At 35.8% G+C, this 15,623-nt stretch overlaps 1 protein-coding gene across 2 annotated transcripts in view; it reads right to left on the bottom strand.

The window, feature by feature from the left end:
* Window positions 1–689: 689 nt before the first annotated feature.
* LOC118265648 (hemicentin-2) overlaps window positions 690–15,623 on the bottom strand; it is a 307,809-nt gene continuing 292,875 nt past the window's right edge. For both annotated transcript variants that reach the window (XM_050695218.1, XM_050695217.1), the window contains 3 exons: window positions 9,976–10,110; window positions 5,190–5,406; window positions 690–4,483 (listed from right to left, as the gene is read on the bottom strand). In XM_050695218.1, the coding sequence (XP_050551175.1) occupies window positions 4,368–4,483; window positions 5,190–5,406; window positions 9,976–10,110 (468 nt within the window). In that variant the 3' untranslated portion in view covers window positions 690–4,367. The remainder of the gene's footprint in view (window positions 4,484–5,189; window positions 5,407–9,975; window positions 10,111–15,623) is intronic.

Here is a 15,623-nt window from a genome sequence, read left to right as displayed (position 1 = left end):
TTGTAGAGGACCTAAATTCTGAGGCAAGTTCAAATTTCGGACCATTTGATATTTCGAACATTCGGTAATTCGAAATATTTTAAGAGTTCCTTGAATTTCGAGAGTCGACTGTATTATTATTAGATGTAAAGTTCCTTTTTAAATGTTGCAGTTTGGATTTGTATCAGTTTTCATGTATGAGTTTGTAATCATGGTGGGAAGAGTATTAGGAGATAATAAATAAATATTGTTACCTATATCGTGTTTCATTTTTATTACTTTTTTCTAAAAACAAAGATAAAGTAACTTTCCTTTTTTCCCTGAAGTGATGGGAAACCACATCAAAATCGCGTCGGCCAATCATGCATACATACAGGTCAAATAGAAAAAAACCTCCTTCTTTTTTGAAGTCTGTAGAAATTGTCCTACAGTACAGATGGCTTAGTACGAGTTTGCCTTACGTTAAACGAAAACGAAACGAGAGCGTGTTCGGCGCTCTAATTGGCGGGTTCATTCGAACCGGCTGTTACTGCGTAACTTGTACTAAGGTATAATTATGAGAAAATATTTTTTCATGTAGGCTTATAGACAGTAGGTACCTAATCAGACGTGAGTATTTTCCGACCTTGACTTCCACCTACCTTTTTTTGTCGACAATTTTATTGTTTTTCTTTGTGCTAACCTTATACACATACTCACAAAAATCAAAATCCAAGGAAATTTATTATTTATTGCATACATGATCACCGAAATAGTATTTACATTAAATGATTTAGTAACACTGATGACTTTATATACAAATTATCTAATAATAAGACTAATTTACTATTACAATAGTATTATTATAAATAATAATTATTATTTCTTATTATATTTACAGGAGATAACAAATATTTAGATTTAAACGTTCAAATCTTAGTTCAAAGTATACGTTTTTGGTATTTTACATGGCTAGTCTAGACTATGGTTATACCATAGATTCAATTACGGTAATGGCATAGCTAATGGTAAATTATTTTTTTGTCTATGGTAATGAGACATCAGATTTTTTCTATTTTTAGAGCTATGTGGAATTAAAATTGTGTTTCCTGTCATCCCATATTTTAAGTACGTGCGTTTGTAGTGCGTGCGGCGCGTCGCGCGCGCCTCGAAGAGCCATCAGACCACTACAGACGGGGCCCAATAGGGCTGATGCCTGATCCGGAGCTGTGGACTACCTAGCGGGTTTACCGAGGCTGCGGCTCGAAAAGCAGGAGTAGGAACGGGGTGGTTTTTAGTCAGTAAGAGTCTGACACTCCCTCTCGTCTCGCCCAAGGCGGGAGAAGTCAATGGATGATTTTCCCCCTCCAAAAAAAGGGATGAGTCTGACTGTAAACTGGATTGATTCCCTGATATTATGCTATCCGATATGTAGGATGACTGGTAATTAAATTAGTGAACGATATTTAAACACGTGATTGTACTTGTATAATATCGTTCACTAATTACCAGTTACCCTATATAAAAAACTCCAACAATGCTTTGCTCGACTTGAGAATCGATCCTGTGATTCCTCACTCGGCAGTCACAAGGACTAGTGTTTGGTAGAGGTAGAATTTAAGTTTAATATCTAATTATAATGTTCTTAAATGATTAAATATGCTTATGGAAATAACAATAATAATCTCATGTCTCATTACCTAGTAAGTTGTTACAATAAACAGCTTAAATTAGAACTATTAATTAATTTAAATACATACAAATATTCATAAATCTGTAAAATCGATTATACCTATTATAATATTTATAATTATTATAAATAACGTTGAAATTAAAATAATGTAGGTACAGCTTATAACGTTTCAAGATAAAAATAACAAAATATTAATTAAAATAAATTAAATTATTTTATTATAATAACTACCGCGACACTTACTAAATGAATTACATAATACGACTGACTTATGTAACTAATTGAGGTGGCCCGATTAGTTTCAAGCCACAGTCGGGTTTCATAATTACTACGAGTGAGTTAGTTATATGAGTAATGCCCGAATACTCAAACGCAACTCAATTTTAAGACGTATGTAGTACTGTCACTATCAATTCTTTATAAAATGACAGAGATAGCACGATATTTAAGTACAACTTAAAATTGAGTAGCGTTTGAGTACTCGGGAGTAAGTCGTATTATTTAATTAGTTATGTTTAAATACTTATATGTTATATAAAGTCTGCCACGGATTTATATTATTATAATTTCTATATTCATTTTATCGAATACATATTTAATTGACTTCATTTTGAAATCTTTTTTCAAGTTGGAAAATATATTAGAATCGTTGACTAGGTTAGGTAACGGTAAAACGAGGTGAATAGAATTCAAAGGGTGAATAGACACAAGAATGAGGTGAATAGATGTTAGAACATTTTCCCAACATTTATTCACCCCTTGAATTCTATTTACCCCGTTTTACGGTAGTTGTTACAAGAGGAAAATAATATTTTTAATAGTTTTTTTTTTACTGGAATCTTCTAATTAATTTTACAAAGAGATACTGGCTGTTTTAAAACACGTCGCAAAAGGTGGTAATTGCAAAAAATAAAACAAAAAACATTGAAAAATCCATCCGCCATGTTACCTATGTTTTATTAATTATTTACAATTTTTAATGAATCGAACTATATTTATTAATATTTACATACGAATATCAGAACTTTGTTTATATTTTTTGAGCATTATTTTATAGTAGTATAATGACTGAATATTTTCATCTTATATTTTACCATTTTTTGAGAACAACAATATTACAAATAGCTATGTTATTATTGATTTTTTAAGGTTTTTGTATTGTTTTCATATCAATTATGTATAAAGTATGTCTGTCTTGTTGTATGTTCTGTAACACATTAAATTTATGAATGTAGGTAATTATTTTCTGTTCCGGAGACTGCGGACTACCTAACGGGTTTATCGGAGCTCCGGCTCGAAAAGCAGAAGTAGGAACGGGGTGGTTTTTAGTCAGTAAGAGTCTGACACTGTCTCTTGCCTCGCCCAAGGCGGGAGAAGTCATTGGATGATGTATCCCCCTTAAAAAAGGTAGGTTATTTGTGGAACTCATTCTTGCGAGACGGACTAACTGCCGTACTAACAGTCACTTAATAGTTCCTTGACACAGTCCTTAGCAACTGGTGAAAAGTGGGCGTATATTGTATAGCAGCATTACGTGCCGTAATGTGCACCTCTGCCTACCCCTTCGGGGATAAAAGGGGCGATGATAAAGCGACAGCTTTATCAAACTTTTTACATACATTCAGAATAACTTTCACAAAGTTTATATTAAAACTTTCGTGAGATAATTATTGATAATTATAATGATAATTGTTATGTTTTTCGGAGTTTTTTTTCAGAATAGCAGCGCGACCGTCGCCGCGTTGTGTGTCGCGGAATGCTGCTTATGAATATGAGCCTCTAGCATGGCTTGAAACTAGTTGAGTTCCTTGTCAAATAATTACGTGAGTAAGCCGAAAAATATAATAATTAATTTTCTCATAATCAGTTATGTATTAATTTCACAAATTCCAGCAATTATTTTATTTATAGTAAGTATTATTATTAGCTATATTAACTAATAATTGTCTCAATAATAATCTGTACAATATCATGCCTATATTAAATTTTAATTTAAGTAATAAGTAACTAAGTTACGTCTTTATATTTGTTATGTAAACTTATTATTTCATAATGTAATGTTATAATAAACCTTATATTACAATTCAATGATTGGTTTATTATTATTATTTATTTTTTAAATTAATTTTCTATGTTGGCACTGTATGAGGACTTTCTGACATTTAGATTTTTGAAAGAAAACTAACATAATCCTCTTTTTAATCAGTTGGGTAAATGTTTGGGTTTACGTATTTTGAATTATACCATGTTAAAATCTTCTTTTAGTTTTTTATACAATACTATCTGACCCGGCAAACTTCGTACCGTCACAAACATTTTTTCCTACCTTTTTAACCTTCCCCGGACTTCCATAAATAGTTCAAAATCTTTGCCAAATCGGTCCAGCCGTTCTCGAGTTTTAGCGAGCCTAATGATCAGCAATTGATTTTTATATATAGGTATGACGGTATGTATGTATAGATAAAAACCGATCTGTTTATTCGCTTGATCGTCTCAATGACTGACTGCTTCACAACTGGATTTGCATTACTACAGTATACAATTAATCCAAATACCACAAATAATCCAAATCTTGATATCAAGTTTATCTATACAACAAAAACAGAATCACATAAATTAAAAATTATTAAAAACCCCTCAAAAAAACGAAACACGCGTCCTATATCTGTCCCTTTCTCTCATACAGTGCCTAAATATCTGGCGTCCCGCACTAACGTCATCGGAGGCCGAAGTGCAGCAATATTGAGGTTAGGAGCAGCAGACAGGTGCCACTGGTCGTGATACCGTGGATGGCGCTAGTGTTGCGTCGGAGTATAGCCGCCATCTTGTTGCCTGGAACAATAAATGGATGATTAGGAATTTATTTTACTTTTAACTTAATGTTACACTTTCTTGATGATTTATTTTATACCTAATAGGATAGTGTTTGACCACAATTTGGCTTGGTAGTGAGAGGTGATGCTCGATTAGTTTTATGAGTTGCGTGAATAGGAAACGTCGTCAATACACTGACTGCGCGGTGTTCTTCGAGACGCACGCGGATTATGGTTTTGAGCCCCGGTATGGCTTAAAACAAGTTGAGCATCCTCGAATCTGCCTAGCCCGTTCGATGTGCGATCGTTTTTAATGTTCCTCAAAAATAATAGTGCAATAATTAAACTATCTCCTACATGTTTCACAATTAATTTCTGATGCTACTAGTGTTGCAGATGCATGGTAATTATGCCACGTAGACGGCTTTCCACAAGGCAGCCTGTAAACTATATTACTACTGATATATCTATAATTTATATTTTAAACGTTGCCCCATACTAGGATTTTCTACTCTGTTGTGGGTGCTCTTACAAATATGTATACAATTTCACGTACACATAACAACAATTTGTGGATCACACTAATAGTTGCTTCGTGCGGGAATCCAACCCGCTACACGTTGCACAGCAGCCCAGCCACCGCGCCAAACGTGCAGTCAATTGCATGAAAGATCTGAATGGATTCCTCTGTGTAAAAAGAAAGTGTTAATGGATTCTTTACTTACTGCCTTCCGAAACGAAGACATGAATGGAAGCGGGCTCAGTGTTGCTCGCGCTGCACGTGTAGTTCCCTGAGTCCTTCAGCGTGGCTCCGCGCACCGTGAGCCGGGACTGCGTGCGGGCTCCAGGCTCAGTCTCCACTGTGATCCCGCCCCGCGTCGCGTCATAGTTGATCATACGGTCGTTGTGGTACCAGAATACGTATTGCGGTGGTGTTGGGCTCTGTAAGATAGAGAAAAATTTGGTTAGCTGTTGAAGTTTCGTGGTTATGTTTTGGAATAGTATTTTAAGTGTGGAAGAGTCTTGCTTCGGCTCGAATGAGCCGGCTCGATCGGAGTGATACCAAGGTCTCTCAGAAAACCGACGTGACGACAACGCCTGCGTTTTGTGAGTGAGGTTACCGTAGGCCCAATTACCCTTATTCCCTATCTTTCTAATCCAATACTCCCCAATAACCCTTAAATTCCTAATCCCTGAAAGGCCTATGGTGTTTCGAGTGTCCATGGGCGGCGACGATTGTTTACCATCAGGTGATCCGTCTACTCGTTTACCGACTTATACCATAAAAAAAGTAATGGATGGTTTTTTTTATATTTGTGAAACCAATACGACACCACTAATTTGGCTTTGGCTTAAAAAAGCCCAATAATACCTACAATTTTCCCTAACCTTTCGATCCCATACAAACAAACTTAAAATCCCGTGTTCAACAGTCTCACTTGCAACCCCTTGACCGACATGACAACCTAAATACTTTCATACACACTACAATCAACATTACGTCTATACAAAAGAACAAATTAATGACAAAAATCCTGACATACCAGAAGAAAGAAAAACGTACGTCACATTGTAAACGTAACAAAATAGGGTATTTGCTAACTATTTGGTATGTCAACTGTCCGTGTGTTTGTGTGTTTGGGAACAAACCGAGCCGACCGATTTTTACGACGTCCCCAAACTCGTACGACACGTCACACGCTCGTAAACATTGTCCCTACTAAAACGTTACTGGTTTATTAACATGGTCTTTATTCTGTGAGTAGTAAGAGTGATTGTTGATTGTAGGGATGTTTGTGGCTGTAGTTAACTTGGTTATGGTGAAAGATATGAATTGAAAACGATGTTTTTGTTATTGAGGTCTAAATACTGACACGTAACAACACCTTGGGTGGAAGAGAGAATGATTTTCTCCTTCTCTTCCTTTAAACCAAAAAGTATAGGTGAACTTTTAGATTCGCCCTCTAATAGGTAGTTTAGGACAAATATATCTAGAGAAAATTGATTCTTACATTGTATATTTGTATATCTATGCGTATACGTACCTCCGAAACCGCGGACTACTTAGCGTGTTTACCGGAGCTCCGGCCCAAAGAACAGGAGAAGGAACGGGGTGGTTTTTAGTCAGTAAGAGTCTAACAGGCGGGAGAAGTCATTGGATGATTTTTGCCTTATTTATTATTATTTATTTACAGTCATGGTCGTCCCACTGCAGGGCAAAAGCCTCCCTACCCTCCTTCCACTCGTCTCTGGAGTAGTCATAGGCACAGGCCTATGACTACTCCTCCTCACAGGAATTAAAACATAATATACAGTCTAAATCAAGTAGGTATCTCGGTAATACCTACTATGTCTAAGGCAATTAAACGCAATACGAGTATGGCACAACGCCTAACAATAACAGCCACATTCGACTGCAATAATCCAGCAAACATACATCACCACAGAACACATAACGCATACGCAAAACTACACACAAAAAAAAAACTCCTCTCATATTTCCATAGAAGAATTCCTACAGAAAAATATTCACCGTCGGTATGTATGAGACAGAGCATGCAAATTATCTGCGACAACGCGAGAATAGCAAGCATACCGACAAACAGACATTGCCTCGCACGTCACCATTCGTCTCGACTCGTTCGTCTCGCCTCGCCTCGTCTTGCTTCGCTATTACCACGATTATGTAAATCTCGTATCATGTTTATGCTGACGTCATGCGTTGCCAGGGCCGGATTTAGAAAAGGGCAATAAGGGAATATAGCACTTGTGGCACACAAGGCCACTTGTAACGTGAAATGTGATATTTTTTGCTATAAAATGGAATTTCATTTGCCAACTGTGAAGCAGAGGTTTATTTTCAATTATGAAGCCTTAGATGTTATAGGGTAATTTATTATAATTAAATGAAGTCTTAAAACAGTTTGATCCCAGCTATTTTTGTTTTGTTAAATTCAAGATAAAAGATATAAATAAAAAATGCTTCAAACAAACGTGTCTTAAAATCTTATGAGTTGATACTTAGGTTACCCGAATGTTGTTTTGTAAACTTATGTAATTTTACATGAATTGTGACAATGATATGGCCATATCAACTAATGACTAGATAGGTACTAAGGGTGTTTTCCACCTGAGATGTGCTATGTAGCTATGCTACATAGATAACTGAAATATGTATGACCGTATGCGAAGAAAATGTGCAGCTCGTGTAAGGAATGTATCGATAGTAGGCAATCCATCAATAGCATCTTTCCATATAAAAAAATAGGTTAACTGAGTCCGTTTTCACCAGTGGTTAACAATGAGTATGATGTGTAATATGATGAAAGCCAAACGCATCCACAGCAACGTAGCATAGCACATCTCTGGTGGAAAAACCCCCTAACATTATACTCAACCAAAACTTAGCATTACTAAAACAATCACGACGCATAATCTAACTACACTATAACACTTCTGCCGACCCCGTCCACCGTACCACCCATGATATTATAATTAAGCAGAGCAACAATTTGGAGCGTAGCACTAATTACTGGGTACAGCTTGGCTCGGGTATTAACCGATCGATACTCATGCTTAGTGAACCACTAATGTATTGAAAACGCATTTCGCCGTGAGAGCCTATACCAGGTGTGAGGTTATAATAACCGGCTTTAGATCATATAAGCCATCATGGAGGTGTACGTAGGTAATAATTACGCTTGTTAATCCTTGAAGGAGAAGGCAGATGTTTGAATGAGTTTTCTATAACTTTTTCTATGGAGTAATGGCAGTTTGGAAGGGCAGATTTTCTTCTTCTTTCTGTCTCTTTTTTACGAAACGATTGACGTTTTGTATGTGTGTGTTTGATTGTTGAACAAGAAGTCTGATGTGCGTTTTCTTTGTATTTTATTTCTTGTAGGTTGCCATTAATTATTATTATGCCTATTTCATTTCAATGAGATTAACTTAATGTCCTATTAATTGTCATTAAATGACTTTGAGCTCTCAGGAATTATTGTTTAAGTAAATACCAAAATCGGGAATCGTTATCTCCATTTGAAGTCGAAGTGTACTCGTAGTTGCATTCTTGTTTTTATTATCGTGTATCATTGAGATTGCAGCCCAAATTAGATTGTTTAATTCCAGGAAATATTCTAACTTTCTTATGTATTTCAATTAGTATCAGTATGCAATTTAAAATTATGCCAAAGTAATTTAATGTCGACCTTAATAGTTAAGGTTTTAGCTAAGATTGGCTCTGCAAAGATTTACTTATATCAAGCAACTACAGCGGCCATTTTAATTCAAGATAATCACCGACCAACTGCCGTCTTTTAATGGCGACTTTTAAACGAAAATATCCGCTCTCGAGTCGGTAAATCGATAGATCGTTCCCGCAAACACGACCTCACAGCTCTTAATTACCGCCGAAGCGATTCTACACACTACCAAAGCCAAGCTCGCCTCGTTAAGAAAAATAATGTTGAAAAAGAAAAAAAAATGGTAGCCCGCGCGCAAAAATATATAATTTTTTTGTAAAACATGCAATTAGTCCGCTCTATAATTCGCGCGGGAACTTTCTGGAACGTTTTTAAATTGTGTTTTTTCTCTCTCTCTCTCTCTCTCTTTCGCATTTTTTTTTCTTTTATTTCGGAAAGTAGGTTGAGCGTTCTTGTGGCGTGGTTTTTGTTGAAAGGAGTGTAGTAAGTGGACTATGAGAATTTGGACGCTATTCTTTTGAATTATGTATATCTAGATCATGTTTTTTTCAGAAACGCGGGCAGAGAGTAGGCGTTTTCCACGATACTTAATGCTCTATATACCTATACCTACTTTTATAAACAGTTATAAAAGGTTTCCGAAAAAGAACCTTCTTTATATGTAGGTTGTACATATAGTATTTATTTCTAACAATAAAACCGGCCAAGTGCGAGTCGGTCTTGCCCATGAAGGTTTCCGTAGCGGCAAGTAGATGACATAATATAAAAGTTACTAGCGGACCCGACAGACGTTGTCCTGTCTACACGTCTTTAATTTGAAAATTTTAAATTTTATTAATAAGCTAAAACATTCTGGACTGACTGACTGTTATGACAATATCTAACGTCATTAATATTTGACACTGCGGTGGTAGCGCCGTCTGTCGTATCCAATGTAAAACATTCCAAAATCAACAACTACTAATTAATTAAAAATGAATTAAAAAAACATTGTCCAGCGGACAAAATTGTGAATCTAAACCATTCTCAGATCCCCTTGAACACACACAAAAAAAATCATCAAAATCGGTCCAGTCGTTTAAGCAGTGACATTCACACGTACAGAAGAATTATATATAAAAGATAATACATCAACCTACAAAGTTTCAACAATGTAAGCCCAACGGCTTCGGATTTGGCTGTGACATACAGACGGACGGACGGACAGACAGACATGACGAATCTATAAGGGTTCCGTTTTTTGCCATTTGACTACGGAGCCTAAAAACAGTATTTATCCGCTTCAAAAAGTGTATGGTTTAAAACATACCTTTTCAACAATGCAGATGAGATGGATGACGCTGCCCATGTCCACATGGTGCTCCCCTGACCCGAGGATGAAGGCTTCGGGCACCACTATCTGCAGTCGAACGTAGTGGGATACGATGCCCGTTCTGGTTGACACCTGGAATTGAAAGAAGAATATATTTAGCACTATTATAGTCATAGGCATTGTCATTTGTTCTATCAAGGTCAAGAGAGACAAAAGTGTTTAAAGATGTTTTCCATACTTGGGCATCGTTATTAGGTCTATCAGGGTCCAGTGTAAAGATGACCAAAAGCGCTTAAAGATGTTTGCCGTAATACTCGTATCGACGGTTGGTAAGTAAGGTGGAGATAGAGTCATTGAAAGTTTGTAGAATGCTGCTGTCCGTCTCTTAGTAGGTCGCTGACCGCAGTTTAAAGCCATAGTTGACTCAACCCGACCTGGAGCTACAGACTGCCTAGTAGCAAGTTATCGGGTTTTTAGTCAGTCAGGAAGAGTCGGATACTTCCTCTCGCCTCGCCCTAGGCGGGAGAAGATATTCATTGCTGGATTTCTCAGTAATAGCATGAAATCTAGAATTATAGGTGTTCATAACGAAAGAACTAATAACATAACTGCTACATTTTACCATTTTTAACACAGAACACGGTCAAACTTTGCTCATGTTCAGTAAACATTTGTTTCTAGAACCACTAAACATCGTCTAACATTTTCCATGGAAAACAAAATAACATAACATGTAAAAACAACGAAAGTTTCATTTTCAAACGCTACCTACAAGACCTGCGTAGTTCAGTATTTTACTTTCTTGTTTTAAAACTAAAGAAAAAAAAAACCTTTTCCAACTCCTAGGGCAATTCTCGTTAAAACAATAAACGATCATTCCTCCACATTGACTGTGTTTTTTGAGCCAAAAGCCCTGTATTTAAGCAAGCAAAAAAAGTAGAAAAAAATAAAATTCGAACCCATCTTAGTATTTGAATAAAATGTCTCCAAGACAATGTGCTTTCTAAGTGCGTAAGACGTAAAAATAACAATTCCGTTAGAAGAGGCTCATAGAACGAATATCTAAGTTATACAGTCGAAAAAATACTTAATTATCATACGATACGGTGTGTATTCGAATGTGAGTTTGTCTTGGTTATGACGTCATCTTGTGCGGTACCTAACCGTATGAGTAGAGAAGTATTGCTCAAATAAACACCTTTACTCTTGCTATGTAATCATCGATTTAGACACTTGGCCGGAGCGATTTTTCATTAATCTGAACCTTTTAATCCATCATCAATGTCTAACCTGTCTGGAACCTGTAGAAGACGCCTATTGTGCCATCGTGGATTGTCACATAATCATAATCATTATCATAATTGTGAATAATGATGAGGAACAGTAAAAAAAGTTATATACTATCTCATTTAATAAAAAAATATCACGCTATGACCAATAAAAGCCGAGCAGTAGGTAAATCTATACATAGTATAAAACAAAGTCGCCCATTTTGTCTGTAGTCCCTTCGTATGCATAAAACTTTAAAACTACGCAACGGATTTTGATGCGGTTTTCACTAATAGAAAGAGTATTTTCTCCGACAGGTTTTTATATATAATTGAAATACATTGAAACTATATTAGCTGAGTTATAGCGATTTATGTCCAAGAAGTCAGAAAAAATATCTAATTGAAGATTGCATTTGTGCGTGCGCCGCTTATACCGTTGGATACAAGTAAGAACAATGTATAGCAAAAACATTGGTCTTTATTAGTTCTACAAAAAAGTCCGCGATGACATATATCCAGCTTTTTTATTTAAGTCACAAAAACTACTTTTCTGTATTAAAAAAACATTTAATTCGTTAGGTGATGTTTAACTGGTGATATAACCAATAATACATATATCCTTATCATAATAAGTAAGTTCATCATCACGAGCATTTAATTTAGATTATTTTTGCAGTTTACAGTGTGTTATTTAGACATATAGTTTAGGAGATATCACGATATTAGTATTGCGGCACGGTACGGGCCGGCCGCGGCGGCGGGGTGTAGCTATAAATAGCGCGTCGGCGGCAGCGGCTCCCCATTAGCACTTTGAAATTGGAAGCGATCGGACGCGTTTATTTATCGCAGCTCTTTGAGAAAAATAAAACGTGCTTTTCAGCGCGACAACAATAATTGTATGATAATAATAGGTATTGTATTCTAAGGTTAGTATTAAATCGCATTTATTTTTGATATTTTCTATTAAGATTTTGGTTAAAATTTAAAGTTAGGTCAATTTAATATTAGGGAAATAATTAAAAAAAAAATCGTAATTTAAGGTAAGATAAGTTCAGAAAAAGAACTTAATAGAATAGGTATCTTTCTTTTGTTTCATAATTCAGTTAATTTCGCTATCAAAAACTGATAGGGGGGGCGATCAAAGAAGAGTCACAGAAACCAAAAAACATTTTAATATTTTAAACGCGGTTAAGGGAAAGAGAAGTTATTGTGAATTGAAAATTAGTATCCAATATGTGTTGGTGCGTTGACTGTATTTGTCGAAGTAGCGGGATACGTGCAAACGAAGTTGCACTAGAGGACTAGTACTACAGATAGATATTTTGTCAACATGTTGTAATATCTTCGCTTTGACCATGAAATAATATAACGAATTCGACTTTGACTTTGAATTGTGTTTGTCAAGTGCAAGTTATATTAAGAATCTATCTTGTAAAATTAACATCAGCACTCTCGTGGTGAAACTTTATCGCTGGATTGAAGCTAGTACATTACAATAAAAATATACCTTATAAGTCTACATAACAGACGAAATACCTCTAAAACTCCCCTTTACTTAGCAAAATACATTTGAACATACATTCAGATTTATTAAGCGTTTCTTCTATTTTTTGTATCTTTCCGTAATATGCTTAGAGAAGACGATGTGTACTTAAATACCCGTTTGTTTTTACTGATGTCAGAAACGGGATTGTTTATTCTTTATTCTGTTTTTGAAGGTAATGGGTAATGATCGTGCTATGTTGTGTGACGGGGTTTGATGTTGGGGTATACATAATAATAGAAGACAAATTATTTATGGGAGAAAGAACACTTTTATGTGTGTCTGTGAACTTGTATTAAGATTTAAAAAATTGTGAGAGATTCATCAATATATGTAGTGTCCCATGTAGTTTGTACGGTTAGCCGGTTGATGATACTGGGCATATTTCCAGTACTCCGTAGCTACCAAGAAACTTTCGAAAGTATCGAAAAAAGCCCAATTATTTTTTTTAAATATACTGAGAATCGAATCCGAGCGTTGCCCGGTCTCGACTTTCGTGTCCGAGCCTCGGTATTAAGTTGAGCACCAGTAAATTTTATACATCTGCGAAAAGGAATCTATCTTTAAAATTATTGTCAGCCCTTCTTATAAGTTTATCGCTGGATTGGAGCGGTACCGTTAAACTGTGATATGTCCTTAACTAACTATACAATTTTATTCCACTTTTAACCACAAGAACAACGCGACAGTCACGTACTTCTTGCATTCACACTTCCAAATTTAAAACAAAGTACAATCAGCGAAATTTCTCATTACCCCCGAGTAGGTAAGTAGGTACAATCAACAAACGCACTTGGTGGTAATGATTATTATTTAAACAAACGAACACGTCCCATTACGTTCCATATCACGCAGAAGCACGTTCCTATTATTCCTTTCAACGTGTTCCTCTTTTACTCCCGCCCTCCCATTTCAAGTGTAAGTTGTGAAATCATTTTCGTTATGCAAATTGTGAGAGATATCATCTGCATACGGTGCTGGTGTACGGTTAGACGGTGAAGTCTGAAGTCAGTAGTTCCTAAAGTTAAAGTTCGAAGATTTTTTTTTTAATATACTGGAAATCAGCGTTGCGGTCTCGAGCTTTCGTGCCCGGGCCTCGGTATTAAGTTGAGCACCAGCTTTTTGCGCTGCGACGCACTTCTCATTTAATATTATTGTATACCTGTATTCTCGGTTAAGGCGTATTTACGGTTTTTCTTTCTTTCTTTCAACATTAATTTTATACACGCAGTTTTGTACCGTATTTCTCTACTCTAATTGATAAAAAATTACTTCATATTTGAATCAAGCTGCAGTTATTATCCCTGTGAAACTAAGCTAACCACTAATAACCTCCGTACTACACTAATTTCTTAAGATTTTCCGACTCCGGACTAGCTAAAAGCATAAAAAAGACTGCTTTATTTTAACTCAACTACATTAAAATAGTTGCTGACTGTACATTTCGTTTAAAAAGATCTGCAGTGTTGATGTTTGAGATCTTGTTATTTCTATTGTTTCAGCGAATAACAAGATGTGCGAGTAAATCCTGTATATTAGGCACAATCTCGATTACTCTCTGTAGTACGAGTACTTTATAGAGATCTAAACTGTTTTTTTTTTAATTTTAACGTCATCCCACACTAGGATTATCTGCTGTGTCATGGGTGCGTTTATAAACATACAACTTCACATACACATCATACCTAGACCCGAAGCAACAATTTGTGGATCATACAAAGAGTTGCTCTGTGTGGCGATTCAAGCCCGCTATCTGTTACACAGCAGCCAGTTGCCTAGCCACCGCGTCAACCATGCAGTCGATGTGATATAATCATTATGTAAAGGTAATAATAACTTTACTAATTATGTAATTATAACTTTTAATTATACACGTCTCATTTAATTAAAACAAAAATAACAGAGACAGCTAATACATTACAATTCCAACCATATTAAGAGGGGAGGAGGAACCATAATTAATAATTCATTATTTTCGGATGAGTATGTCAACCTGCTTACCCCATATGGCATCGAGCGTACGAGAAAGGAATCGGGTCAGTGTGTCAGCTTCGAGTTTGAAAGGAGTACCTGCTTTATGTGTGAAGCGTTATTATTACGTATATATACTCGTTGTTTGACTAGTATTTAAGATTTTCAAGTCTTATGTCTGAGTTTTATTAGTGTTTTAGCTAATGTTATAAATGGGAAAGTTAGTTTGTTTGGTATGCTTTATCTACTTAACCGAACTTCTTGGAATTTTATGTGTTTGGAAGTAGAGTGAAGAATATGAGCAATGCGGTAAAACTATGGCATGGCCAGGGGTAAAGGCAATGGCAACATTTTTTATGATTTTTTTTTATATTTAATATTACATATTTATACTTCTCCTCCTCTTCCTATTCTATAGTAAGCAATCAGCGCCGCCCATGGACACCCGCAACAGCAGAATAGTCACAGGTGCGTTAGACTTAGACATAGACTTCAGCCATGATTGTACCTCAGGGGCGTTGCCGGCATTTTAAAAAAGAATACGCTCTTTTCTTGTACGTGAAACATAAAGGTAATAAGATATAAAAATCACACAATAGACTTTTGCAATAGTTATAGGGATGGCTATCGTATTATGGCATGGTTGATAGCTGTAGTCGAATACTTATGGAATTTAATTAAGCGTGTTTTGTACTACTTCAAATATCAGTCATACTCAGAGACATTTAATAATTACTTAAACTATTCCTTATTGTATCGAAAACAATTAATTTGTAAGGATTGGGTTAAGTAACTATTAAATGATTCTGAGTACGGCATTTAGTCGCTACTTTTGTAATTATATTTTTCTGCACAAAATA

Source organism: Spodoptera frugiperda, chromosome 7, assembly GCF_023101765.2.
Source record: "Spodoptera frugiperda isolate SF20-4 chromosome 7, AGI-APGP_CSIRO_Sfru_2.0, whole genome shotgun sequence".
Classification (NCBI taxonomy): Eukaryota; Metazoa; Arthropoda; class Insecta; order Lepidoptera; family Noctuidae; genus Spodoptera; species Spodoptera frugiperda.
Note: the sequence above shows the minus strand (reverse complement) of the source record. Positions and strands in the feature narration are given on the sequence as shown.